At 34.5% G+C, this 27,598-nt stretch overlaps 3 protein-coding genes across 3 annotated transcripts in view; 1 reads left to right on the top strand and 2 right to left on the bottom strand.

Annotated features, from left to right (window-relative positions):
* Positions 1-26,410, top strand: part of LOC136820999 (adipocyte plasma membrane-associated protein-like) — a 28,880-nt gene extending 2,470 nt beyond the window's left edge. The window contains exons 2-7 of the mRNA XM_067077233.1: positions 20,838-20,939; positions 21,450-21,568; positions 21,737-21,838; positions 24,633-25,059; positions 25,458-25,647; positions 25,819-26,410. Coding sequence (XP_066933334.1) covers positions 20,838-20,939; positions 21,450-21,568; positions 21,737-21,838; positions 24,633-25,059; positions 25,458-25,647; positions 25,819-26,106 — 1,228 coding nt within the window. The 3' untranslated portion in view covers positions 26,107-26,410. The remainder of the gene's footprint in view (positions 1-20,837; positions 20,940-21,449; positions 21,569-21,736; positions 21,839-24,632; positions 25,060-25,457; positions 25,648-25,818) is intronic.
* LOC136820991 (uncharacterized) overlaps positions 1-27,598 on the bottom strand; it is a 50,554-nt gene that overhangs the window by 930 nt on the left and 22,026 nt on the right. The window lies entirely within an intron of this gene.
* On the bottom strand, positions 2,149-15,874 carry LOC136821008 (uncharacterized). Its single transcript, XM_067077242.1, has 3 exons — positions 15,659-15,874; positions 11,440-11,505; positions 2,149-5,139 (listed from the first exon to the last, which is right to left on the bottom strand). The coding sequence occupies exon 3, from the start codon at positions 5,137-5,139 to the stop codon at positions 2,149-2,151; it is 2,991 nt and encodes a 996-aa protein (XP_066933343.1). The 5' UTR covers positions 11,440-11,505; positions 15,659-15,874.

Genomic DNA, 27,598 nt, shown 5'->3' with positions numbered 1-27,598 from the left:
CTAACAAATCAAATGATTAAGATTACAACGAGGCTTTCGATTTTCTAGCTTGTTTCTCTTTTGGTTTCTTCTTAATCAGGAATTGTTGTCTTAGATTTGAGAAACTTCTAGTTACCAGTAGTAACTTCTACTTACGTGTGTGGTTATTTATGAAAGTTCTTTTCCAAAGACAGAACTTATTCCAACTTTGCTGATTGCATCCTTTCAGTAACTATAGATAAAATCGAAAAATGAAATTAGTATTTCAATTTTTAAAAATGTTGAGGATGAAAAAAGCTTTTGTCAAAAAAGTAAAAAAATCTTTTGAAAAAATATTGTCATTTAATGAATAATTAAATTAATAATACATCAAAACTCTTTTTTCAGTATTAGTAAATCATTTTTCACTCGAAATATTTTAAGCAGCTTTAGATATTTGAAAACTCAAAGCTTTTATCCCAAGCCATTGTGTGATCCCTAAAAATAATGTCATATGTAGCATACGTAAAAATCAATCCCTTGAATTAGAGATATTCAATTTTCAACATTCAATTTTAAAGAGATGGTTTGCCAAAAATATGGTTCAAATGAAACCTAGCATCAAATCCTGATTTGACAAAAACTAAAAAATCTCTAATGAAGCAAATCTTTAAAAAGGTGAAGCTTTAGAACATGTGCCTTATTTTTGACGACTGATAGAATTTAGCTGTTTCTTTGTTTGTCAAGTTGTATAATAATCTAGCGGAAATTTTTACTTTCAATCTGAAATTTGTATAAAAACCATGTGGGCCGCTCAAGCCGGCGCAACTTAGGTAGGATTCAGCGGCTTTAAATCAAACCTAGCAGATTTGCTTCTACCCCTTCGGGCTTTTACTTCCTTGGTTTCGTCCTTCCCAAGTTCAGGAAAATAAATGTAAATATAAAGTGTGAACTTACCAGGTGAAACATCTACACCTTCTTCTTTTTGCTTTCTTTTCTGTTCGTGCTGTTCTTTCATTTCGACAGCTTCACGATAAATCGAATGATAATCACCAAACCGTTGCAAAGATATCTCTTCAACTTCAGTCAAATGATCCATTGCTTCTTCAATCTTTTTCATACCAAACATGCAGTGTGCCAAATTGATTCTGATGGAGAGAATAATTGGATGTCCTTTATCCAACTCCTGTAAACCATCTTCAAGGGTTTGTAATAAAGTATCATGGGCTTTATCAAAAAGTCTTTTTTCTGCTAAACATCGCCCGATAACGTTTGTCGTTTGTAAAACTTCCGGATGGGATTTGTCGAATATTTCGATCTGTTTTGTTTGTGTTGATTCGAGAATTTTCAATGCATCTTCAAAGCGTCCTTTCATTGATAGAACATGACCGATGTGGAAATCGTTTCTCAAGTATCCATCGTCATGGTCACCCAAAACTTCTGTCATTATCGGTTTGGATGATTCGAAAATTTGTAACGCTTCGTCGAATACTTTCATTCTCTTCAAACATTCTCCGATATAGATTTTGCCAATCAAGTAATTCTTGCTTTTTTTGTTTTTTTTTTCTTGTTCTCTTTTGCCACCAATAATCTGGTATATATCAGTATATATAATAAGTCTCTAAAGATAAATATTTACATTTAAAAAAAAGAAGAGAAAAATCCTAAATATATCTAGAAAAAAAATAAGTTTTCGTTTTTTAAAGTGCGTGCGAACAGAATAGTGATCAGTAGACCACTAAGGGCGAAAAGCGGGCTCTGGGAAGAACCAACACTCCGTTACGGGGCCTATCCGCAGGTGAGGGTTGTTTCTCCCGAGATTACGTTCCGTCCGGACTGTAGGAATCTCCCTCTTGATAAACAAAAACAAAGTGGAACCTAACCGATTGAGATACTAATATTCAGCAGGAGATTCCCCGAAAATGTAAACATAGGACAAAACAGGCAGAAACAGGACGAATAGAGGTCCTGAAGAATTCTGTCCTGGAGCTATGGAAAATGCAAATGGATTAGTTGGGAGTGAAAACTCACAAGGAGTATGTAGTGACCTTAAGTGATATAAAACCTAACATTGTATAATTATATTATTCAGTAGACCAATATATCATAAAATAAACTAGATTCATCTTTGAATTTTTGCCTCTAGGAGGGCCTTGAATGCAACTCTATGTTCGTATACGTGCCAGTTTTCTAAGTGAGTTTTGCAGCTGGTGATTTCAAGGTTTTCTTGTGTCTCTGGCCTACTGTTTTATTTTCAATTATTTCGATTTCTTTGAAGGTACGTAATGCGTCCTCGTAATGAGATAAATTCATTAAACAGTGTCCGATGTTGTGTTTTGTGGTGAGGTAATCGTTGTGACGTTCGCCGAGGGTGTCCTTTCGAACGGTTTCGATTTCTTTGAAGATACGTAATGCGTCATGATAATGAGATAAATTCATTAAACACTGTCCGATGCTATGTTTTGTGGCGAGGTAACTGTTGTGACGTTCACCGAGGGTGCCCTTTTCAACGGCTTCGATTTCTTTGAAGATACGTAATGCGTCATGATAACAAGTTAACTTCATTAAACAGTGTCCGATGTTGTGTTTTGTGGTGAGGTAACTGTTGTGACGTTCACCGAGGGTGCCCTTTTCAACGGCTTCGATTTCTTTGAAGATACGTAATGCGTCATGATAACAAGTTAACTTCATTAAACAGTGTCCGATGTTGTGTTTTGTGGTGAGGTAACTGTTGTGACGTTCGCCGAGGGTGCCCTTTTCAACGGCTTCGATTTCTTTGAAGATACTTAATGCGTCATGATAACAAGTTAACTTCATTAAACATTGTCCGATGTTGTGTTTTGTGGAGAGGTAATTGTTGTGACGTTCACCGAGGGTGTCCTTTCGAACGGTTTCGATTTCTTTAAAGATACTTAATGCGTCATTATATCGAGATAAATTCATTAAACAGTGTCCGATGTTGTGTTTTGTGGTGAGGTAACTGTTGTGACGTTCACCGAGGGTGTCCTTTTGAACGGTTTCGATTTCTTTAAATATACGTAATGCTTCATGATAATGAGATAAATTCATTAAACAGTGTCCGATGTTGTGTTTTGTGGAGAGGTAATTGTTGTGACGTTCACCGAGGGTGTCCTTTCGAACGGTTTCGATTTCTTTAAAGATACTTAATGCGTCATGATAATGAGATAAATTCATTAAACAGCATCCAATCTCATGTTTCGTGGTGAGGTAATCGTTGTGACGTTCACCGAGGGTTTCCTTTCGAACGGTTTCAATTTCTTTAAATATACGTAATGCGTCATGATAATGAGAAAGGTTATTTAAAGTGTTTGCATAATTATGTTTAGTTTTTAAATACAAGTCTTTTCTTTCATAACCATCTGTATGTGAAAGTTTTTCCATAATTTTTTTCAAGCAGTCACAAAGTCTTCTCATATCTCCTTGTGTTTCAAAGAGATGAATCGAATCATTCTGTACATCAATGAATTTCATAAGAAAGATATTCTCAACATCTTTTTCACAGATGAAAAGAAAGTGCTGGTACCAGTATTTACCATCCATTTTTTGTCTTTGACTTCTGCAATTTCTCATGTCTTCAATAAAGGTATTTGCTAGCTCCTGATAGACTGGTTCTTTGACATTTGGAACGTAAGCTTTGATGAACGTTTGAGTTAATTCGTGACAGTTTATTTGGTTTTCCAGAAAGCCTGTTCCTGTGTTCGTGGTTTCAATGATTGAGTACTTGGCCAATAAAGATAAGATCTTATTTAGAACAAATACATCATCAACTAATTTGATCAGTAATCCTTTCCTGATGTCTTTTCCATCCAAGTAGGATATTTTGTTTAGAAGATCAATAACTTCTTGACCACCTTCCTGTAATAATCTATTATAAGTCAAAGACAAAGTAGTATAAACTGAAGGGTTTCCGATTTCTTGTGTTCCCTCTGAAAGAAGTTCTTTTTGTCTTTTATCGAATATGGTTAGGTACATTCCAACAGTTAGTCCATTCTCATTAATAAATGAAAAAGCCTGCTGTAGAGCAAGGGGTAGATAGCTGAGAGATTTTAGAAGTTTTTGGTTTGCTTCTTTATCTTTGCGTGCTTCTACATCGTGGATATTTGTCTCTAAGAACTGTTCAGCCTCTTCGTTAGAAAATTTTCCTATCTTGATAACATCGAATCGTTGATCCCATTCACTGCATTGTGAGGTGATGAGAAAATGTGGTGCTTCCTTTTTGGTCTCAGGAATCAAATCGACCAAAGCAACCTGATTGATGACATTGTCTAGAACAAACAATACTTTACGTGGTTTATTCACATCCTGTCTTACTGAAATGTAATCGTAAACAAGATTTGAAAGCTCTTTCAATGATTTGACTGAACCATTTTGATTATAGATCTGATTGATGCCACATCGGTTGGCGATCTCGGTGAATGATTTTTCGATGTTGACAAAGTTGTTACAATTAATCCAACAAACAATATCCTCATAATAAACATTACGATAGGATTGCCAATATTCGCGAGCAGTTTCCGACTTTCCACTGCCCCCAATCCCACTGATTACAACAGAGAATTTGAAGTCATCGTGGTGTTGACGGTAAACTGCTTGGTGAATATTGCTGACCAGGTTTGCTCTTCTGAAGTGGTTGGCAACTGGCGGTAGACAGGCATAATTGAAAGAAGTCTTGGTCATCAGTTCCTTCACTTTAGAATCAACAATCCGTATATTACATATGTCATCAAATTCAGCCTTGGATAGCCCTAGCTGTAATAAAGGTGGTTCTGCTTCACTGAGTATGGCCTTGAATTTCGTTTGACTGACTTTGGTGCCACCATGTTGGATCGTATTCCTGATTTTTCTTAAATCTTTCATATTTTCTCCAAGAAACTCTGTAGTTACTAAAAAGAGAAGTGTACTGTCAAACTGGTCAAGGTAGACCATTCCAGAAGTCGGAAGCAGTAATTTGTACTGCTCATCTTTGATGACTTTTTTTTTCCTCAGTTTATCGATTGTAGTTTTATGTGATAGAAAGAATTGAAATAGTTTTGCTGGATCTCGTGTGCTCAGTTTTATGTATATTCTCTCTCGCAGTTGATGGTCTAATTTGCCAAGGAGAACCTGGCAACGAAACCCTCTTTCTTGGTCATCGTCAGTATGTGACTGTGTACTCAGCATCTGTAATGTAAATAAAAGAAAAACATGTGCCCACCAAATCGTTAAGAATGAATTTCCTTAATATTCTACTTAGCTTTCATTATTTTAACTCGTGAATCTGGTATTTTACAGACTGATGTTAAGAAATTAACTCTCAAGCTTTTGTTCCTATAATAACTTCTCGGAGGAAAAACTAAATACTTTTGAGACTAATTGCCCCTGCAAGGAGCGTAGCGACTGAGGAGGCACTCATAGCTTCACGCAATATATTGGACTGGAATCTCGATTTTTTGCGAATTGTTTTTGTTTGTCGTAATCGGCTTTCCGGCCAATTAAGTGTTCCGCAAAAATATGGCGGTAAATTATACAGCGGTAAATGTTATACATATTTTCATATTACGTTATATGCTATTACCATTATTGCGTATTACATTTTATTAGTTTTGATTTAGCATTGAAAAGCTGAAGCGAGTGTTATAAATGCAAATTATAGAAAAAGTATAGTGATTACACCATAACACGAATTACAATATTACTTGTGCAAATCAAAACAAACAAAATGGCAGACTGGTTATGATGATGAGCTGATTCATTGACTGGAAAAAGTGTTTTGTATATCAAATTTTGTTTCTTGTCTTTGAAACTGAATACTAAAAATTACTGTAATTTAGTCAGAAGTTCATTTCAGCAATAATTTCAATTCTTTTTCTGAAATCTTTAAAGAAGTTTGCTCAAGTTTTCAAATGTACATTTGATATTTTTGTTCAAACTGTAATTTATCTTTGTCTGTTATTATATTAATAACTAGCTTTATTGTTTATAGAGCTTCTTGAGCTTTAAAGACCATCATATGGTCGTAACTCGAGAAAGTCCTTCTTAACTTGGTAAAACAAGATACCGGCAAAGTACAAAAAATTTGAATGTACACATAAGTAAAGTTGAATCCAAAAGTGGTTGAATGTGTTGAATGTCAATCAATGTTTTTTTTTTGGTCTTCAAAATAGATTTACCTCACTTAGAGTGTTTTCACTGTTTGTTCAGTGTGGTAAATCTATTTTAAAAACCTGAAAAAAGTTTGTTTACATTCGTTCCACTTTTTCATGCAGTTGTGATAGGGGCCGTCCATATAGTACCTACGCAAAGATTTTCCTAAAATTTGATACCCCCTTCCCCCTTGTACGCAGAGAACAATAAAAATAATGTCATTTAAACAATAGATGTACGCTTTTGCCCCCTTCACTGCGTACGTACTATATGGATGGCCCCATAGCCTAAATAACTTACGCTCTAGGGGTTTGGTAGAATAGCTTCAATTCTAGCTTACCAAGTTAAGGCATTTAACGGTGGTTAGACTAGGCACACAGACAATCATACAGGAACACCATCAAGTGAGAGTATATAGCTAAAAACTCAAAAAGTCTAGTTTCCTGAAGGCCCGTCTCTTCAATGTCTGCGCTGCAATCATATCTTAATGGCTTCAATCCTTTCAGCTTGGAGAAAAGATTGCATCATGAAAAAGTACTACCTTAAAGGAAGAAATTTTGGCGGAAAGAAAATTTGGCGGATTTGGCGGATTTGATTGAAATCCGCCAAATTAGGTTCCCGCCAAAATTTCTTTTTTTCCGCCATCCGCCAAATTAATTTCCCGCCAAATTAAATATTTTGAAAATATGATCTCTTTTAAGGTGTTTTTGCTATTTTTTCGCTGTTTTGACGCCATCTTAAGGTTAAATTTTTAAGCGACCGCCAAATTAAATTCCCGCCAAATTTAGTTTTTTCGTCCACCCGCCAAATTAAATTCCCTCTGAAAAAACTTTTTTGGCCATCCGCCAAATTAAATTTCTTCCTTTAAGGTATGCACTTGAAAAAAAATTAGGCACATTTCAACTTTTCGACTGTACGTCTGAATGGACCACAATGACATTTCTTTATTTTTCTTTTGACTGCAATCACAGCGTACGCAAGTGGAGCCCGGGCCTTAACTAGGATTGGTCTATTTCAGATGGCGCAGAACTTTTTGATAAATTTTATACGCAGTATCATCTTATCATCTTACTATTGTTTATTAGGCAAAGTAGCAAAGAGAATTGTTGAAATATATAGCAGTCAATGAAAAATAAACAATCTATTTCTGATTGGTTACCTTGTTGATTTATTCACCGCTATATATTTTGCCTACAATCTAAGATGTCTGCAGCATTATCGGAAAAGGTCTATTTAGTGGATGATCATGATATATATTGTTGTAAGAAAAAACAAACAAACAATGAGATGTGAAAGTCAGTAAGATAATGATACCATGATTTTCGAAATATGTTTTTGAGAAGCTTTTCCTTGAATTTTATTAAATTGTCAAGCTGCATGAATTCTTCAAGTATTTTGTTAATGGAATATGATTTTTTTTTCAATCAATCAATAAATAATTAAATCAATCAATTATTCCTGATTATTCTTTATGCTTTAATTTTTAAAGCATTTAAAAAGCTTATAAATGCATGACATGACCTTTCTGTGGGGGCATTTAGTGAAAGCTATGACTAGTATGATATTTACTGACGTTTTTGGTCCCAAAATTCAGAAGCAGCCGATGAGCCTGTTTCTTCAAAATATCTGTTTCCCTCTTCCAGGAGATAACTTTTACTCGAAAAATTGGAACACAGATCAGAATTTTTAGGAAAGAGGATTTCCTTACAACCATCTGCTTCCCCGCTTCAGCTGATGACGTCATCATTGGGGAGCGAATCGATATTCCTCGGAGATAACATAATAAATTGGGAAATAGATCTGTTTTTAAAAAATGACAATGCATAAGAAACAAGTTGAATTTTATTTAAGCGAAAACAGATATCAATTACAAAAGCGTGAGAAAAAAATTAAGATTTCTAGGAGAGGGAAACAGGGCCGGCGAAAGGGGGAGGGGGGCCGGGGGCCCACTTTTTTGCTGAGAAAAAAAAAACCATGTCATTTTTGCCTTCTTTTTCAGAATTGTTCGTAATTTTTTAAAGGGACAAGAACATTACTTCCTTCTCTTGACAAAATGTAGTATCTGAAACCTCTTCTCAAATCCAAAATCTAGTGCTTGATTCAAATCAAGAATCCCGATTAGACCTAACTCGGCTGGTCTCTATGTCAAAATGATATATTTTAATACTAATATATCACTTCCCAAAATTAGGGGGATGGACTGCGTGTGCATAAATTCAACAAAAATCATTTTAAAGTCTGTCTCAGTATAATTTGCAGCTGATCATTGGTCAGCTGATCATTGATTCAAGAAGTTGATTTTTTTCATCTTCATTTTTCACTTATACACGTTTTTTTTTACTAGAACACCTAAAATTTGGCTGAACCTGGATGTGCTTATTTTTTAGCCATTTTCAGCCTAAAATGTTCTTAAATGCGTTCTTAAATTTTCAGACTTCTCTAAATCGACATTATCATGCAAAATAAAAAGCACTTAAAATTGGTAAAATTTGGACAGCATTTAACTCTCGATTTTAGAAAGTCTATGCCTAAGCTCGGTTAAAAATGCTTAAAAAGAGGAAAATTGTAGTTTCTTGTCAATTTTTTCCAAACTGATGCTGAGCATGTTCTTACAATGTTCTTAGGGATCTTCTCAAAAATAAATTCGCTTAAATAATCGAATTTAAGCGAAAAATTCGCTTAAATAATCGAAGTACTTCGATTATTTAACAATCGAAATTCGATTATTTAGTCACCTCAGTTCGATTATTTAGTCCCCTCAGTTCGATTATTTAGTCCCCTCGGTTCGACTATTTAATCTTATTATTCGATTAATTAATCCTTTTGATTCCAAAATATAATCGAATTTTTTCCAAAACATTTTTTCTTACGTAGATCGAAAACAGCGCAAACAAGCCTTTGTCTACTGTGGATTTTCAAAAAGCCGTAGTCAAATCAACCAATGACTGCATAATTCTCTTCTTACCTTTAAGGATTTTTGATCTACCAAGGGGCATCATAAATTATGAAATGATAGAATAATCCTTTTGTGAATCACATTATCGCATCATCTTTAAGTTTCTTAATGTTTGGATAACAATTCCACGATCTCTCCACGATAAAGTACTTCCATCTTTTTCTATCTTTTTAATTTCCACACACTTTCCTCTGTGATCAACCTCTCAACACAGTTGCTTCTTATCTCTTTGTTATTGTTTTTCGATTCGAAAATAGCACTCCATCGTTGTGTTCATGTTCAAATCAAAAAGGGTAAAACAAAAAAAAGATAAAAGGATAAAAGGGAGAGCGCTCACAAGATCAAGAATACGTCATTACGTCATATATAAAAGCAGGAAGAAAACAATCTTTTGCTCTATTGTTCTGTTCGCAAACGTCAATCATGGCGTTTTGATTGGTCAATGCAACATTTTTTTCTTACAAGTTACGTCATGCTCTATTATTCTGTTTGCAAAAATGGATTCGAATTTTACATCCAGGTTTTTTTTAATGGCTAGATAAGAGATCGAATCATCGCGCAGATGATTGCACTTTTTGTCATCTAAAAAATGAAGTCGTTGCATTGTTTTTCGCGCGAGTTCGATATATTTTGCCAATCAAATTGGCGTCACGCATTCGAAAAATTCGAAAATGTTGCAATCAAAACATTGAATTCATTTGTGAGTTTGGTTTTGAGAAGAAAACATTTTCTAAAAATTAAACCTAAAATATTGTCATTTTATTCATATTTTGAAAAGACTTTGAAAACAGAAAGTTATAAAATTTATTACATTGAGATATGGTTGTAAGAGGTATGTATGGAAATGGAATGCTTTGTTTGCTTCAGTTTTCACTACAGACTTTCCTCCCTTCGAAATTCAGTTTTCGATGGGAGACTTTATTTATCTAAACTTTGTTTTTATTAATGGTGATTCATTTTTGGATATCAAAAACTCCCAAGGATAACCAGTAAGTTTTATTTATTTTGGAGGTAAAAAATGCTAAAGAGAATGAGTAGATATGTGTCGGTGATTTGTAAAATAAAGGGATTTCTTTTTCGAAATTGCGCTTCCATTGAAACGTGAAGTTAAAATTGACGTTACAGTACAGCATTTGAAAAAAGATATAACTTCAAGGCAAAAATATCGATAAAAATTGGATTACAACCTGTACTTTTTTATATATCATTTTTTAGCATTTTTTATCCTCTTTCACTTGCGATGGGTAGGAAAATTGTCCAAAACAAACAGCCGAATTTAACCGAAAACCATTTTACCGAAATTCGGTATTTTTGAGAGGATCCCTAAGATATAAGCGAAAAAGGATTAATTAATCGAATACAAGGATTAAATAATCGAATAAAGGAGATTAAATAATCGAATATAGGAGATTAAATAGTCGAAGCTATTCGACTAAACGACGGCAGCTATTTGATTAAATAGTCGAATCATTAATCGAACTTAATAATCGAAAATCGATTATATTTTTGAGAAGATCCCTTAATTTTTCGACGAATTTCAGCCTCAATGTTCTTATAAACTGGGTTCTAATAAAAAAATGTGTATTCTACGACCTTTTTAGAAAGTTTTCTATTTGATGATATAGCACTCCTGAATGTAAAACTGCTATATAGTTCGGAGTTCTTTCAAAAGTTATAGCCTTTTTATCTGTTTTGGAAATCGTTTTGCTCCATGATACAAAGGTGTAATGTTTTATCAGGAATCTTTGGAAGACTGGGGAACAGCTGCAGTTCACTGATCCATAGCCGGGTAGCATCAGTGTTTGATTATCATTTAAAGCAGTACTTGATACTTAATTTTGGTTTTGGGTAGGGTGGCAAGGATTTTCTAATTTTGGCAAATCAGAACTGAAATATTCCTGAGATTCTAATTTTGAATAATCGAATTGTCGCAGAACATTTTCCAGACTTTGAACTCTCCCATATTTTGGTGAGGTTAAATTGACAGTTAGGCATTATTCCTGGGTGATGTTCCCATATTTTTCTCAACAACTGGCTACAGTTAAGTACAGCAGAAAAGGAAAGGTTGAAAAGTCGGCCTAGAACTCAGTTTGGCGTCCTGTGCCCGAGCGGCCGCCTCAAAGAGAAGAGGAAGAGGGAGAAGAAATGACAAAAAACTCAAGAAAATGAAAATTAAACATAAAGACATAAACAATAAAAATTATAAAAAAACGATGAAAATATGAAAAAACGACAAATCCAATATTTATTTTTTTGTAATTTTATTTGTAAATAAGGAAAACGGGAATTTAAAAAAGTAAAATTTCAGTATGATCTTGACACGGATACAGAAAACTGTCTATACACAAAAAAATTCCAAGAGGAATATTTTCTAAGAATACCTTTGAATCGACTTCGGTTGTTCTTGATCGATTTTGCTTGAGCCTTGAGCCTGGAAGGGTTTAACCCTGAAAATTAAGATAGAGGAAAAATTAGTATTCGAAAATCCACAAAAACTAAAATCTTTCATGGAATAATAAAAAATTCAGTGAAAGTTGGTGGTTACATTTTGGTATGCAATATAACCATGTTTTGAGACGTCGATTGTCACTCGATTTTTCGCCCCGTTTATTTTTATTTTATTCTAAATGTTCTTTACAGTATAAGGCACTTAGAGCTGGTTAATTAAATAAGCCACAGTGATCACTCAAATTAGTATTCAAACATTGGGTTCGTTTACACATCCTTGGTTTCTGGCATACTATAATTAGATGGGACCCTAAACCCCTGTTGTAACAAGCATTCGAATAAACTGGCTAAAGATGAAGAGAGAATTAAGTGGTAAACTGCGTGCCCAGCAAGCGTTAATATTACCTTATCGTCAACATGAAAGATATGAGCAATCTAATTGGCTAAAAACACGGATATAAATCTAGTCCGGTCCGGTAGCTAATGCTGCATTCATATTTTACACGCAAAAATCATTTTTACTTATTTTTGTATCTTATTCCGAAATTTATTCTCAGGAATGTTTTCTTCTTCCTCCCAATACACACGAAAGTTGTCAAATCATGCTTGATATTTTCAATGACAATTCGAATCATTTTCGAATGTTTTATGACGATTTCACCGAAATAACGGAAGTGGAAAAACAAAACATGAAAAGACAAATGGAAAGAGAAAAGTTTGTTGGTAATTTTTAAGTTGACGATAAACCAGTTTAACTCGCACCTATTTTGATTTGTTTTTCAAATTGTTTTGACATATCAGGCTCATTTTTTGGTGGCTTCAGCAAAATAAGAAATGTAATCAAACTACACGGAAGGGAGAGAAATATTTCGATAAAATGCTCTGTAAGGGTACCTTCTCACTGCTTAAAGAGCTACACTATAAGAGTCCGATTTTGAAGGCCAATTTTTGGCGGCACGTGCCGTCATTTAGAAATCGAGTGCCCCTCCGGGATATTCGTACAATGATTTGTTATGCACGTTCTTTTATATATAGATGTACTCTGTACAAGAATATTCATGATATATTTGGCCAAAAGAATATGCTAAGAATATCACTAATATAGAATTTGGCAACCAAACTTAATACAATGTAATAAAAAACTTTCGGGAAAGCAACAAGATACGTTAATGGTAGCCTGGGAATCTAAGTTCAAAAATTTAGAAAAAATAAAATTGCCTCAGATAACTAAGTTCTAAAATTTCTGAGTTTGGTGCAGGTAGATTAGTCTGACACAGAATGTTTGAAACAATCTGTTTGTGAACCCTTGTTGACAGACTTTATGAACTTTGAAAACCCAGGCAGACTCACATAATTTCCCTGCAAGAGAGTTACCTGCACTAAGCTTTAAACAAGCAACAAAAACATCAAAAACACATTCATACATTCTTTTGAAGGAGAAAAGATATAGCTGCGAGTAATACTTTGTTAAAAAGATAATCTTAAGCGGGCGGGCGGACGAAATTAAGACTTCAAACTCTTTTTGGAACCTGGTAGTACCTTTAAGGGATGAAAACCATAAAAGGTCGGAAAAATAGGAAATTTTCAATTTTTTGCCCCTTAAAAACATGGTCAAATTAATTCCGACAAGGGTCATAAAATCTACAAAAGTTTTCCAATTTTATCTCCTTTTTAGATCCGCTAAAGCAGGGTGCGAGGGTCGAAAACAAGGCACTCCCTGTCATCCTGTAACACCCCCCCCCCCCTGGAAAATGCGAGAATAACTCACCCACCCCCTGACCAGAAAGTATCAGAATCAGGTTTATAATCGAAACATAAAAAAACATCTTTGACAATAATTGACTCTATATATCTCAGGTATTTTAAACACTTGAGCAAGCTATTCATTGAGTTACACGTTTTTTTCATAAGAACAAACGGTATAGGAATATAAGGCTTCGATGACCAAAATGCTAAGAACAATCTAAGAACATTTAAAGGATTAATTGACTCTAAAAACACTCAATTTCTAGGGAAAATAGACAAAAAAATATCCGAAAAAGGCGAAAATGAGAACACGTTAAGAACATATTTAGGCTTAAAACTCTAAGAGTTAAGAACATCCGACGGCTTAAAATTTTTTAGATGTTCTTATAAAAAACGTGTACCTGCCGAGTACTCATAATAGATCAGCAGTTTGTATTATCAAGGGATTATAATTCATTGCCATAATCACAGGCCATTAACAAATTATTTTATTCGTCAGGGAGAATAGGAGAAGTTATGTAATCAGGTTATTTATGATTTATGGTCGTAAAATACAACTTGTAGCCATGGTAACACCCCTGTCTCAGGGACTCGGTGCGAAGGTTTTGGCTAATATGAATGAGATGACCGAACAAATTGCCAACGGGAATTCTGGTTTTGATGACTTTTTAAAAGTCCGAATAGTGATCTTCGAAATTTAAGTAACTTTCTAAATGGAGATTAGAGTGTACACTATTTTTTATAAAGAATGGTATTTTTCCATTTCATCATGGGTATTCTTTAGGGAAATTTATCCTAAAAATTCTTACGAAATCCTTAGAATCATAAAATTCACATGTAATATTTAAGTATGAAAGTATTGAGCCTTGCTTGAATAATTGAATAATTAAAAATGCCCATATTCCATGATTGTGATATTCTTAGTATATTTTAAATTTTTTGAGTAGGTCATCATGAATTTTGTTATAGACTATATTCTTATAAAAAAAACGTGTATATATATTTTCCCAAAAAAGGATGAAATTTCATTGTATTTTTCTCACTTAGGAAAGGATTTTTCGGAATGTGTGAAATCAAGTGCGTATTACTTATAGGTAATGAATCAACGGATCCTGCACTATTGTACTTCCCAGTTTTCTCAAAGGTTACGAATCGAGTGGGAATTGAAGATTTTTCGAAAATTTTCTAAGATAGTTCGGAATACAGAATACTAGAAACCTGCATATAGTAGCAAGGGGTCCATTCGGGTAAGTTATGACATATCTTAAATTACCATAGATACTACACTGGATAGCTCAGTCGGTAGAGCAGTAAGTAAGAGCACTAGTAATGCGAAAGTCGTGAGTTCGAATCTCACTTCAGTCCTCAGTTTAGTAGTTCTCTATCAAACTGAGGTCAATGCGCACATACATGCGTGTTGGCACTTAATGTTAAATTACCATGATTCGCATTAGTCGTCAGAAAATGACCAAACAAATGACTGAACATGAAAGGTACATATACGTAGTTTCTAACCTGGGGTGTGATTGACCCAAAGCCGGGTGGTGGTGTTTAATTTCGAGCCTCAAAAGTTAGTACCCGGTACTACATTTTGGGTGGGGTATGGTAAATCACTCATTTCAAGCTAGTCCTGGTACTGAATTTTGCTATAAAATGGATAAAATGGATAAAATTCATCAATTTTGGCAAATCAGGATGGAAATTTTTCCAATTTTCCGATAAAAAAAAATCGCGAAAAAAATCAGACCTCATATAACAGAAAACTATTTTTTTGATTTTCATATTTTCAGATTTTGGAAAAATCAAATTGTCACAAAGAACCTTCCAAATTTGGGCTCTCCCAAATTTCGACTGTTTGGTATTACGAAGTATTTTTCCAGGGTTATGTTCAGGTACAAAAAAGGGGGAAGTGGTACCTAAGACATATTTTTCTGGAAGCCAAGGTAACCCTTTGTTGGTACCCTACGGCTGTTTTCCTCCCCCTTCTCACTAACCATTTGATGTTTTGCTAATTTTCACAGTTTTCCCTAAAAACTTTAACCCTGTATCTCAACAAAGTTTTTTTGAAATTCTGAAGTCAACTAAATTATGTCATTCTTTCGAAATAATCTTTTTCTTCGAAAGATTGATTTTGGTGCCGAGATTCATCTTTGGGTAAAGTTAGTAGGGAATTGGATGAACCATTGTTGAGATAAATTCAATCTTTTAGTTTCCATGAAGTCGTCGATTATGACGTAATAATAAGTTTTTGCCTTTTTTTGCGATATCATTATTTCGCTATATTCAAATAAAAGAGAAGAATTCAAATTATTAAGAGAATTTCTAGCTTCAAGGGCTTCAGGGGACCAGATCTTTAGTTCAATTTACAAAATTAGGTACGAAATTAGAGAAATTAGATGTAATTACCTTTTCCGGCGGCAATCTAATGTTGAAAGTTTTGTAATCTACGATCAAACGTTAAAAACTACTCCAAACCAAATAAATAATCAATTAATCAATTAATTCAACCTCTAATAAACAAGAAAATCAAAAAATAGTCAACTACTAAGATCAGTTTATTTGCACATAGCGTACGGTTTTTTCAAAACATTGCATATGTCTCTTGATTCTGAAGCCAAAGGGATGAGAAGATAAAATATATATAAAATATTCTGAGAAAATATTCCTTCGCTGAGCAATTTTATGAGCTCTACGTCCATTCGTTTAAGTTTCTAAATTCAAAACAATAAATCTTTTGTTTTATAAAAAGGACCTAAAACTAGTAAGTATTGAATTTCATTAATATAGACTTATAGAAGCTAGAGCTTCTAAATGTTCATGAAGCTGAAAGAAAAGGAAAGGAGTGCAATTTTAATTACTGAATGGATAATTATCATAATCAATAGACTTTATTGATTTGAAACGACTTCAAAAGTTATAAATGCGAGAGGAAATAATGATGATTAAGCTTTTTTCAATGCAAACATTACTCATTAAATTAGCAATACCTTCAGGTTTCAAAAAAGACCTTTTAGAGCTAATTTTAATCATTTTACCATACGTCTCCCGTGGTTACATAACATAACCATGGTCTTGCTATAGAAAGTCATGTGGAGGAAATCCAAACGTTTTTTCCTATGAGAAAAAAACTATATAAGAACAAGCTATATAAGAACATAAGTATCTCATAAGGATATTTTTAGAAAGAAAAACTTTATCACGTGTTCACTCTTAGTTTTAAAAATCTGACTACAGCACCTGACCCCGAGAATGTAGTAAAACCCCGAGAATGTAGGTTTCTCATTTTTTAGCATTGTAGCCCTAACGATAGTTCAACTTCATAAAAATTTGTTTCAGAGCATACTGTTACATCTTATTGATTATTTCTGGACAGAAAATTTTAACTTGAATTAATTTTTTCCAACGAAAATCTGAATGGAAGTTGGTGGATATTACCCGAACTGAGACATTTTTTAAATAAATCCTCTCTAAATCGAAATCTATTGGAATTAAGTTATGATGATAGGGTATTTTCTTAGTCCTAAGTCCTAATGAACTAAGGAAATGGGGAAAATAGTCCATTTCAATATTTACTGTTCTAAGTTAGATATTTTGACGAAAATGTTTGACCTACCTTTTGGGGTTAGATGACCTACAATTTGGGAGCCTTCATAACCCGACATAAAAAGTCTGTCAAATTATATAAAACTTGTTTGTTGTACTTTTATAACATGAAAGTACTACCTGAGAGATGATTAATGTTGAAATTTTGAGCTTTTACGACGTGTTCCAGACCCGTTGGGGCCCCAGCCCAATCAGAAAATTTGCCTAAGTTTGGAGCAATAGAATTTCTATTCCAATTTGGACTAAGTAGAAATTTTTGGACCCGATGTGGGAAAAAGTTCCACCGGGGCTGTGAGGCAGGGGTGTTGTTACATTATTCACATATTTCAAAACAAAATTTTCAACCTACAAAATAAAGACAACTTTCTTGTCTCTTCTTTTCGTCCTTCCTTTTACTTTTCCTCATTTGTAGTACGATGAAATTAATATATTTGTTATTTTTTTGTCAGCGTATATTTCTAAAGTATGAATTTCACTTAGAAAACAATAATTTCAGATGAATACCGAAATTCCATTCTCAACAACCTAATCTTTTCACATACATTCTGGGGGTTAAAAAGTGAAAAAATCCAATTTTCAGAATAACAAAATGCTCTTTAGAATATTGTTTTCGCATAAAACATTTCTGAAATTTGCTGTTAGAATTAATCCAATTGAAAAAATATCAACATTTTACTATTACTAGATTTAAATCCATAAAACCAAACCTACATTCTGGGGGCTATAACGTAAATGGGAGTCAACTTCAAGGACCAAAAAAATTGGTCTATCTATCAAAAGTAATGAAACTAACCCCTGGGAAAGGATTTTGGGAGTTCAAAATTTCGTTGAAAATATTTAATATCTTTTAAAATGCAAATCTACATCTTTCAGGTCTGATTCAAATTTCACCTACATTCTCGGGGTCAGGTGCTGTAACGCCAATAAAGGAAGAATATGTCAATGAAGAATAACCTGATAACAGATTGTGTATTTTCTGGCCCAGTACGCTGAAGCTCTAAAGACGTGGGCGAAAATATACAATCTGAAGAATATGGTCGCGCGCCTGTACGCGGACCGCGTAGAATTTTATTTAAGAGGAACAGGTCCGAGTGCAATGTCGACAGGGAAGGGTGTCATGGCCGACAACTTTTGGGTTGGGAGATATGTTAAGTTCTCTCAAAGCAAATTCAGAACTTTTTTGGAAAAGAAGCATGCTAAACATTATTGTATTTCACAGACAAGGTTCTTTAATGGATGAATATATGCTCAAAAAAGAATCTTTTTTGCTTTAAACTAATCACACAAGAGAAAACAAAGCATAATAACATCATACACAAATATCACTTAAAAAGAAAGGAAAATCATAAACAAACATCTTTATATTATCAGTAGAAGAAAACTGAAGCTATAGAAAATGAATACAAACCATTACTGAATACTTTTATGAAGTTTATAAAGTATAAAGACCAAAAAACTTGAGTTTCAAAACAATAACAAACATCCATTTTCACCTTCCGCCTCCAATTTGAAACCTTTCCACTCGCAAAGCATTGTGGGACAGAATTTTAATTCCTATCTATAAAACGCACTTTTCATGGAGCGCCATTTTAATTTTTAAGTTTTCGGCACTAAACAAAAAGTTGACTCAAAATTTCTGTAGAGATAGGGCCATTTTCCTCAGATGTTAGTTTTCAGCGATCTTTAGAGCTTTAGCGTGTCGCGTAGTAAACTCCACAGATGCTATCAGGTTAATGCAGAAAGAACATAAAATTTTCCTGTTCGCATTAACACCTCCCTCTTTTCGATGCCAACCATCCCGTGTCCCGTATTCTTCGTATATTTTCTTATTCTTTTTACTGTTGGCCAACAGATTCCAGACCAGCTCTGAAGTAAATAAAGTGGCGAATGTGTAATGGTCATTACCCCATCCAGAGTCGTCTCTCTCTCTACGATACTCCTTATCAGTATATCATTTATAATTTATTATCATCAAATTTTCGATGCCTGCTTCTCAGAACAGCTCTTACACAACCGTCTGCCTACTACCAGACAGGTAGGAACATAGCCTAAGGAATTCATTTCTCTCGTCACTAATTTATTAAATTTATAAACTCATCAAATCTCAAATTTCAAAATAATTAATAATAATCATATGGGACGCTGTGTGCGATGCAGACCTGCGCAAGTATTTGAACAGCAAACGTCTTCCTGATGTAGGGCTTATTAATGCAACCACGTGATAAAATGATCACTCAAAAGTGTCTTACTACAGTTTCTTTTATAACATTGTCAATTGTCATTCTCTCGTCTTCTTTGTTTCATTTTGTTGATTGTCATAGTTTATCGTCATTTCGCCATTATCGTTGTATTGTTGTTGGTTGTTTTCTTCTTCGAGCAATAATAGCTCATTTTCTTCATTCGTAACAACGACCAGGGAAGCTTTCGGATACTAATCCTTGCTCAAGGAGGTTGTCCCATGACTTCTTTACAGTTTCGTCATTGGTCGGTAGTGTAGGTAAAAGATCATCGGTTGTTCGTCGTTCGATCAAGCGGTCGATCTGTCGGTCAGTTGATCTGTCGGTTGGTAGTTATAATAGTAATAGTAATACAAATATCTCTCGAATAAATACCGTCGTCCTATACAATGTTATGATATAAAACATTTCTCAATAACATTTCCAATCAAATATCATAAACTCAACATCCATACGTATGAAATTTTCTCTTGATCCAACTGCGTATAGAATGATATTACCGTCAATACGTAATCTTACACGCGTGCCTTGGTCCAGTGAGTCTATAATACAATAAGGTAAATATTCCACACCCTGCATTTCTAAACGTCTCTGAACTCAATGTAACTCTCACACTCAGTATAAGTAAGTTTCCTGGCAGTAGTCAACAACACTGTTCCTGACGTAACGCCACACAAAGAAACGTCACACAGCATTTTTTAATTACTACATCTTTGTTAAAAGAGGATTTGCTCTTAATTAAAAATGTCAAAGTGCCTCAGGCTAATTGCCTATCAATAAAGCTTATCCTAAGATAATTGTTCATCCGGTTTACCCTGTATACACATACATAGTCAATTATTATAAGAATGATGAAGATACCTATAAACACAATATGTTTCGTACGCCCCTCCCCCAACCTATTTAAGCATTATTACTCAATAGTTCCTCAATTCATGATTGAAGGATCTCCAGGTCCCAAGAAACTCAAAATAAGGCTTCAATAGCCAAAATAATAAAAATAAAGTTAATCTTATTTAAAAGCCTTATGAACACTTGATTCTTAGGAAAATTGAAAAAAAAAATACTCACAAAATGTTTCCAATAACTTAAGATTAAAAGCACCCGAGAGAGTTTCAAAATTTTTGGATATTCTTATAAAAAATGTGTAATCAATACAACCAATGTCAATGATACCTATCATGAACGTTTGGGATAAAAGTGTGAAGACGTTATGTTTTTTCAGCTTGAGTAGATTACCTCATACCACTGAGCTTGCTATAACAGCAGATGGCTCAAATTCTCAAGTCTTCCTTCCAGGCATTGTGCTATTCAGGATATATTACTGGTCGTTTTTGAACATTCGAAATCCCTCAAGGATCGTATAAAGTTAGTACAAAATTTCACTCCACCCCCTAAAGATGAATTCGGGAGAAAAAGTTCCACGTATCCTGAAATTCTCCAATTTCTCCGCCTTTTTTTCAGTTTTCGTCCCATATATTTCCGATATTCAAATGTCGGGAAGCACCCATTGATGACGATCAGGAAAACCTTAATGCCCTCCCCCACCCCATTGGTGGTAAAAATAGTGGGTTGCTTGATGCCATTACTTTCAAATCATGTTTTTCGAATCGATCCAGCTTGGGAGAAGTGTAAAGTGATATCACTGATTCGAATAAAATAAGTATTCTGCGAATGGCTTCATGGGGATACCTACAAAATCGAATGTCATTATACTGAATTTTTAATTTTTTTCATCCATTTAGGTCAGCGTACATGATAGTATTTCAAGTGGTGGGTGCGATCGTTGGATTGTTGGTTTTTTATTTATTTGTCACTCCTTCACCTATTAAACCTGTCCCTATAAAGTAAGTTCTTTACAAAACGTTAAAATGACATCCATCTAACGTCCCGAACAGCCAAATCATATTAATAAATGAACATTGAAATGACATTATGAGCAGTCTCGGGGGAGGGGGAGTTACTTAGGCGAAATGGCTGTTTACAGTTGGGTATGTGCGAGCAATAAGAGTCCCATTTATAAAAACCGTGATTTTCAAAAATTTGGATTAATGTTGATTGTAATCGACAAAAATTTCAGAGGAAAAGTCTCTCTAAGGGTCTTAAAACTTAACTTTTTAATCTTTCTAAGGGTTTAGTGCCCTCCTCTCCCCTGGGTAGAAAGATCAACCAGTAGACCCTCTGCCTCTCAAACATTCTTTTGGCAAAAAATGAAGTAAAAATACAATTGAACTGTCGAAGACTTTAAAGATACTGAAGTTGAGCCGGTGCGGTTAGCACGTTTCGATAGTTCTCATGACAAAAAAATTTTCATATTTAATCTTATTTAATCTATCAGTTTGTTTATTTTTCTTTAGGAGTCAAGACCTGCCCTACTTTAATGGCATCTTACAACCTAACAATGCATTGCAGCAGGTCATCAAAATCTTACCAGGAGAACTCAATGGACCAGAATCTATTCAAGTGGACAGAGACGGTAAGTATCATGATTTTTGGCTAATATCTTATCAGGGAAAAAAGTCGGAGGAAAGTATTGCTTTAAACACCCTCTTCAGGCAATACAGTGTATTGTATATTTTAATTTCATTCTTTTTCAATTTTTGAACTTGCTTGTTATATTATTTTCATTTTTACTTTCTTCTAGGAAATATATATACGGGATTACACGACGGAAGAATCATAAAAATCTTACCGTCTGGCAAAATAGTTCATTTAGTGCGAACAGGAATAGATCTTCCCGAATGTGGTAAGGGGATTTTCTCGTTTTTATAGTCTCGGGCACCTAATGAGCATCCCCACGCTAATTAATGTTTTGAAAATTTTCTATTCATGATAATCTTATTTCATACCCCCTCACAGGAAAAAATTTTTGATTTCCAAGGTTGGAAATTCGATATTTTTGGGTTGGAAATTTTGGTTTTATAATTGAAGGTAGTAAATTTGAGCGATTACCTTAAGCCGATTTGGAAAACGTAAATTACCCATATGTTTTGTAGAATAAACCAATACCCTTGAAAAATCAAGTGAAAAAAAACCAATGTAGAAATGACAATTTTCCAAGGCTGGTTGGAAAACATGACTTTTTGGGTGGTAAATTTTTGTTTCTCCAAACAGTTTGGAAAACGTTAAAAATCCATGTGGAAATTACATTTTTGTGAAATTGAAACTCTTTCGATTGGAAAACTAAACTTTTTGGGTTGGAATTCCATGTAAAATTACGTTTTTATACCATTTTCTGCGCATGTCCTTTGAGAAAACCACAAGCGATTTTTCGCGCAGAACTGTTTTGATGTATATCTAACCTAGATATTAGGCTATAATGTGAGCAGTCAAGCTGTAAGTTTCTGTCAGGTGAGGCGTTCCTTCGGAGCGGCCTCGGTCAATCGCAGTGAGTTTGCACAGTGAAGCACATAGGGTACTTGTGTCATAGTTTCAAATGGTGCCCTGCTGAGCTGTGTGAGTGATCTAAGATCAACCACGTATCTGTGCGAACAATAACGAGAGATTGACCGGGAGTCATCGAGCCTAGGCTAGCGAGCGACTGTTCAAACAAACAAAAACCTTGTTTAAGATCTCTTTTTCCACATCTCTGTCATCACTTTTTGGATTTTGGCTTTTTTCAACCTGGATTTTTGAAAATTCCAACCTTTTTTAGCTTGGATTTTGGCTTTATTCAACCTGGATTTTTAAAAATTCCAAGTTTGTCTACTTTGGATTATGGCTTTTTTCAAACTAGATTTTTGAAAATTCCAAGCAATGGAAAATGCAAAATTTCCATCCTTGGAGAGTGTCCCAAGTTTCCAGGTTGGACTTTCCATTGGATTTTATCTATTTTCCAACTAATAAATCATGAGATTTCCAACCTTGGAAATCAAATTTTTTTTCCTATGCATACCCGAGGGGCAAATCACTAAAATATATCTCGTACACAATTTTAGTAGATCAAAAATAAATCATAAACAAATCATAAATCAAGAATAAGTCATAAATCTCGTGTACAATTTTTCGAGTGATTTGCCCCTCGCCCTCCCCCGCTTATTAAGTTTGAGAATTTTTCCACCCACCCCGTTTGTTAGGTACGCGAGAGTAATGACAAAAAAAGTTTCTCCTCTAACAAAGTTCGGTGAGTTTTGTCACACCGTCATTGATATTGAATTGTTACATTTCTTTTTGGACCTACCTCGGTGGAGGTCCTATAAATTAACCTCTGTTCGTCCGTTCGTCCGTTCGTTCGTTCGTTACCAACTTTTCTCGAGATTGGCTCATTAGTTTTTTCTGATTTTTGGCACAATGATGCAAAATGTCAATACCTAAATTGTGACGAAGCCTGATTTTCGAAAAAAATTCATTTCCGGCCGAAAATGCCGGAAATATGCCGGAAAAACTGTTTTTTGGCATTTTCTCGAGATTTTATCAATAGTTTTTTCTGATTTTTTGCTCCAAAGATGCGTATTAACAATGCCCAAAACATGGCCGAGTCCGATTTTTGAGAATAATTTTTTTTCCGGCGGAAAATGCCTGAAATATGCCTGAAATCGCCGTTTTTCTAGATTTTCATTGGACTTTTTCCTTATAATTGGTTGTTTTTTCATTCAAAAACATTATTAATAGCAATGCCCACCATCAAGCATGTTTCAATTTTCAATAAAATTGATTTTTGAAGCCTAAACTATTTTAAAAGTCGCCGGAACAACCTATTTTCGCCGGAAAGACAGTATTTCTTGAATTTCTCGAGCTGTACTTTATATTTTTTATGAAATTTTGCACACTGACGCAATATGACAATACCTAAAATGTGACGGAGCCCGATTTTCGAAAAACATTTTTTTCCGGCCGAAAATGGCGGAAATATCGAATTTTTATTTCTAGTTTTTTTCTGATTTTTTTCAGAAAGATGCGTATTCGCAATGCTCAAAACATGGCCGAGTTCGATTTTCAAGAAAAAAATTTTTCCGGTTGAAAATTCCGGAAATCGCCGTTTTTGCAGATTTTCATTGGATTTTTTCCTTATATTTCTATGTTATTCACACAAAAACATTATTGATAACAATGCTCACCATCAAGCATGATTCAATTGTCAAAAAAACAGATTTTTGCGACCAGAACTTTCTATTTATTTTTTCCCTACAACCTTTCCCTCTCCCCCACCATCAATCAATGATGAATTTCTTGCGTTATGCATTTTCGCTAAACGCTATGTTTTCTGACTGATTTTTTTCATTTTTCTCCTTGCATTGCTATCTAACTTTCGTCATCAGGTAGGTCCATTCAGCATCTAGCTTGTTACTGATGTTTTTTTTACAAAAACATAAAAAAACTTTCATATTCATCTTATCATGTAAGTTCCACAGTCAGTGGAAACAAAGAAAGCATCTTCTTCTAATCTTCAGCCAACATCACAGTAGAGGACTGCGTTTTGGGGTAATTCGATTGTGCCAGTGCATAGTACACGTTCGGGAGACTCTGCAAAAAGCATAGTCATAAAAAAGTTCATCTAAGCTGGACTTTCTCTCCAATCCCATTTCTTGTATTTATTTTAGGCAATATAACAGCAGAGGACAAATGTGGACGACCTTTAGGTTTACAATTTGATCGTGACCAGGAAAATCTTATCATTTGTGACGCTTACCTTGGTTTACTAAAATACAACTTAAAAGCTGGGGAACTTACAACATTAATTTCTGCTGCCAAAGGAGTCAACGATGTTCCATTTAAATTTGTCAATCACTTAACCATCTCCAGTAGCAATAAAGTCTATTTTACAGACTCAAGTTGGAAATGGCAGAGGCGTGATTTTCCATACATGATCTTGGAGGGTAGTGGTCAAGGGCGTTTAATTAGTTATGATATAGAGACAAAACAAAGTGAAGTACTGATGGATGGGTTGTTTTTCCCAAATGGAATCGCGTTATCTCCCGATGAGGAATTTGTTGTAGTGTGTGAAACCACAGCTAGTCGAATCATGAGGTATAGTTTATTCTTGTGCTTTTTTGTTTGAATTTGCCCTGAAAATATCAAATAGAACTATTTTCAACATTCTTTGCATTCTTTGAGGTAGCTAAGGGAAATATCTATTCTCGAGTTTGAGGAGTTTACTATCTCTTTTACTCTATTCCTTACTGCAGTGAAATTTAAACAATTCAATTGGGGTTAATTAGACCCACTTTGACACTGAGAAAGGGTTGATTTTAGTTGCATTCATCATGAAAGTTCTGATCTTATTGACAAATTCACAACTCTGAAAATCCTTCCAAATTGGGCAGTCCGTAGTTTTTACAAGGAGTGTTGGTCAGAAAAGGTAATTTGTATGTATTGCAGAAATAAACAGCGAAGCATTGACTTATTACTCTTTACTCTCATTCTAGGTTATTTTTGAAAGGCTCAAGAAAAGGAATTTATGATCTCTTCTCCGACAATCTTCCAGGGGCGCCTGATAATATCCGCCCCTCTAAAGATGGCGGTTATTGGGTAGCCTTGCCATCTATCAGAAAATGGCCGTTCTCGTTCTTGGATTCAGTTGGACCTTATCCCAATTTGAAATCAGCTATTGCTAAGGTATGAGAAAAATTTGATATTTTTTCTGTGGTATCTTCAATAACCGACCTTCTTTAATAAATAGCGTCGTCGAGACCACTCGATTCCTTTATAAGATGATAGATATCTCAGTTGAGATAATTATCTTTGTAATCATTTCAAAATGAGACAAGTGTTGTTTTTGGCGTAAAGTTTAAAACCTCTATCCAAAATATATTTCAATATGCCAATTTGTTTTCTCATTTGCAGCTTCTCCCTAAAGAGACGTTCCACGGTCTAATCAAGAAATACGGGTTGATGATTAAGCTTGATTACTACGGCGATATCATTAAGAGTTATCACGATCCCGATGGTTCAGTCATAACGCATATTTCCGAAGTTTATGAAGATCCTAACGATCATAACATCTTGTATTTTGGATCCTTCAAAAATGACTTTATTGGAAAATTAAGATTGAATAGTAAGCAAACTGACCTTTGAAAATCTACATTTGCTTTTTGACTTGGCTTTGTTGATGGAGTTTTGGCTACAGACTTTTTGCCGGTGCCTACTTCTATGTGTGCTTAGATGCGTCATAGATTTGTTTTATTGAAAATCAACTTACACCGACATAAAAGGGGAAGAAAAACGGACAAAATTCAGCTTTATGTGGAAATGATGTTTCTGCTCAGTCTGTTCCTCTAAAGAATGCTGAATTGTAATACGCATGCGTAATTTGTCGTTATTTAAAACCATATGTAGTTAATTCCCGTGGATGTTAGGTGGTACAATCACTTTCGGTTGTGGTTGTGGATGGCAACATTGGTCGTTCTTTTTGTCTATTTTTAATAAATGCAGGATTCTTTAGATGAACAGCTTCTCTACAACGTTTATTTCAAAAAACTTGTTCGAAATTCTTATATTATGGCCTTCAAAATCAAAATTTTTGGTCAATTTCACAAATCACAACGAAACAAACTTGTTAGAATTGTAGATAACAAGAATTTTCTACTGCACTTTTATATAGATTATTATAAAGTTTATTTTTACTTTCCCGCATAGTATTTTCATATAGAAATTTTTATACATTGATAGATCATTATTATATATAGAGCTACATTTTTAAAGACTATATTTTCGAAATTCTTCACTTTGTTTTACCATCATTTTCTGGACGAAAATCAGCTATCGATGGGTCAACTGAGTGATTGTCTCTATTATAGTAAATTCATTATCTGACTTACTGTATCAATTCGAATAAAGCGTCCCCTTCTTTTAAACGCTCCCCCTCGAATTAACGCCCCTCCTTAGAGGAAAATCTTTCAATAAACCTCCCCTAAAATAAACGGCTCACTCACCCTAGAAGGAGAGTTTATTTGAAACAGGTAGCTGTATGGTGAAGAATGATTTGAAGGGAATTTAGATACCTGTTGATAATGTATCCTTTCGGTATTCAAACTAATTTTGAACAATTTCTACATCTCTCTGAATGAAACGACATTTTTAAGCTGAAAATAATGAAATAGCAAAGAAAATTTCACATTTAATGCATTAGAGTGACCCCAATTAAAAACTACTTAATGAACGCTCCCTTCTTTTAAATGCCCCCTCGAGAAAACACCCCTTCTAAAATCCAAGAAATTTAATAAACGCCTTATAAATGCCCGGGGCGTTCATTCAAAGTAATACGGTAACTGATATTCTGACGGTGGATTGGCGGCCGCCCACGTTAAAGCTCTCTAAAGGAGCGGGCCAATTTCCCATCGGACCAAAATAATTGAGACGCGGTAGTCTAACGCGTAATCTAAAGCTTCGCTGAAAATTTTTCCAGCCTAGAGAGCTTCAGCATGTCGGGTAAGAATTTTTGCATCTGAGTGCCAGATAAATTTCTAGCTGAAACATAGATAAGGCATGGGTACTTTGTTTTCTATTGTATATTTTTAATTTTTCTATTATGTATATTTTTTTGACAATCTGGCGATTAGTGATGGCT

Source organism: Clytia hemisphaerica, unplaced genomic scaffold (assembly GCF_902728285.1).
Source record: "Clytia hemisphaerica strain Z4C2 unplaced genomic scaffold, Clytia hemisphaerica genome assembly, whole genome shotgun sequence".
NCBI classification, from domain to species: Eukaryota; Metazoa; Cnidaria; class Hydrozoa; order Leptothecata; family Clytiidae; genus Clytia; species Clytia hemisphaerica.
This window is presented reverse-complemented; position numbering and strand designations above follow the sequence as displayed.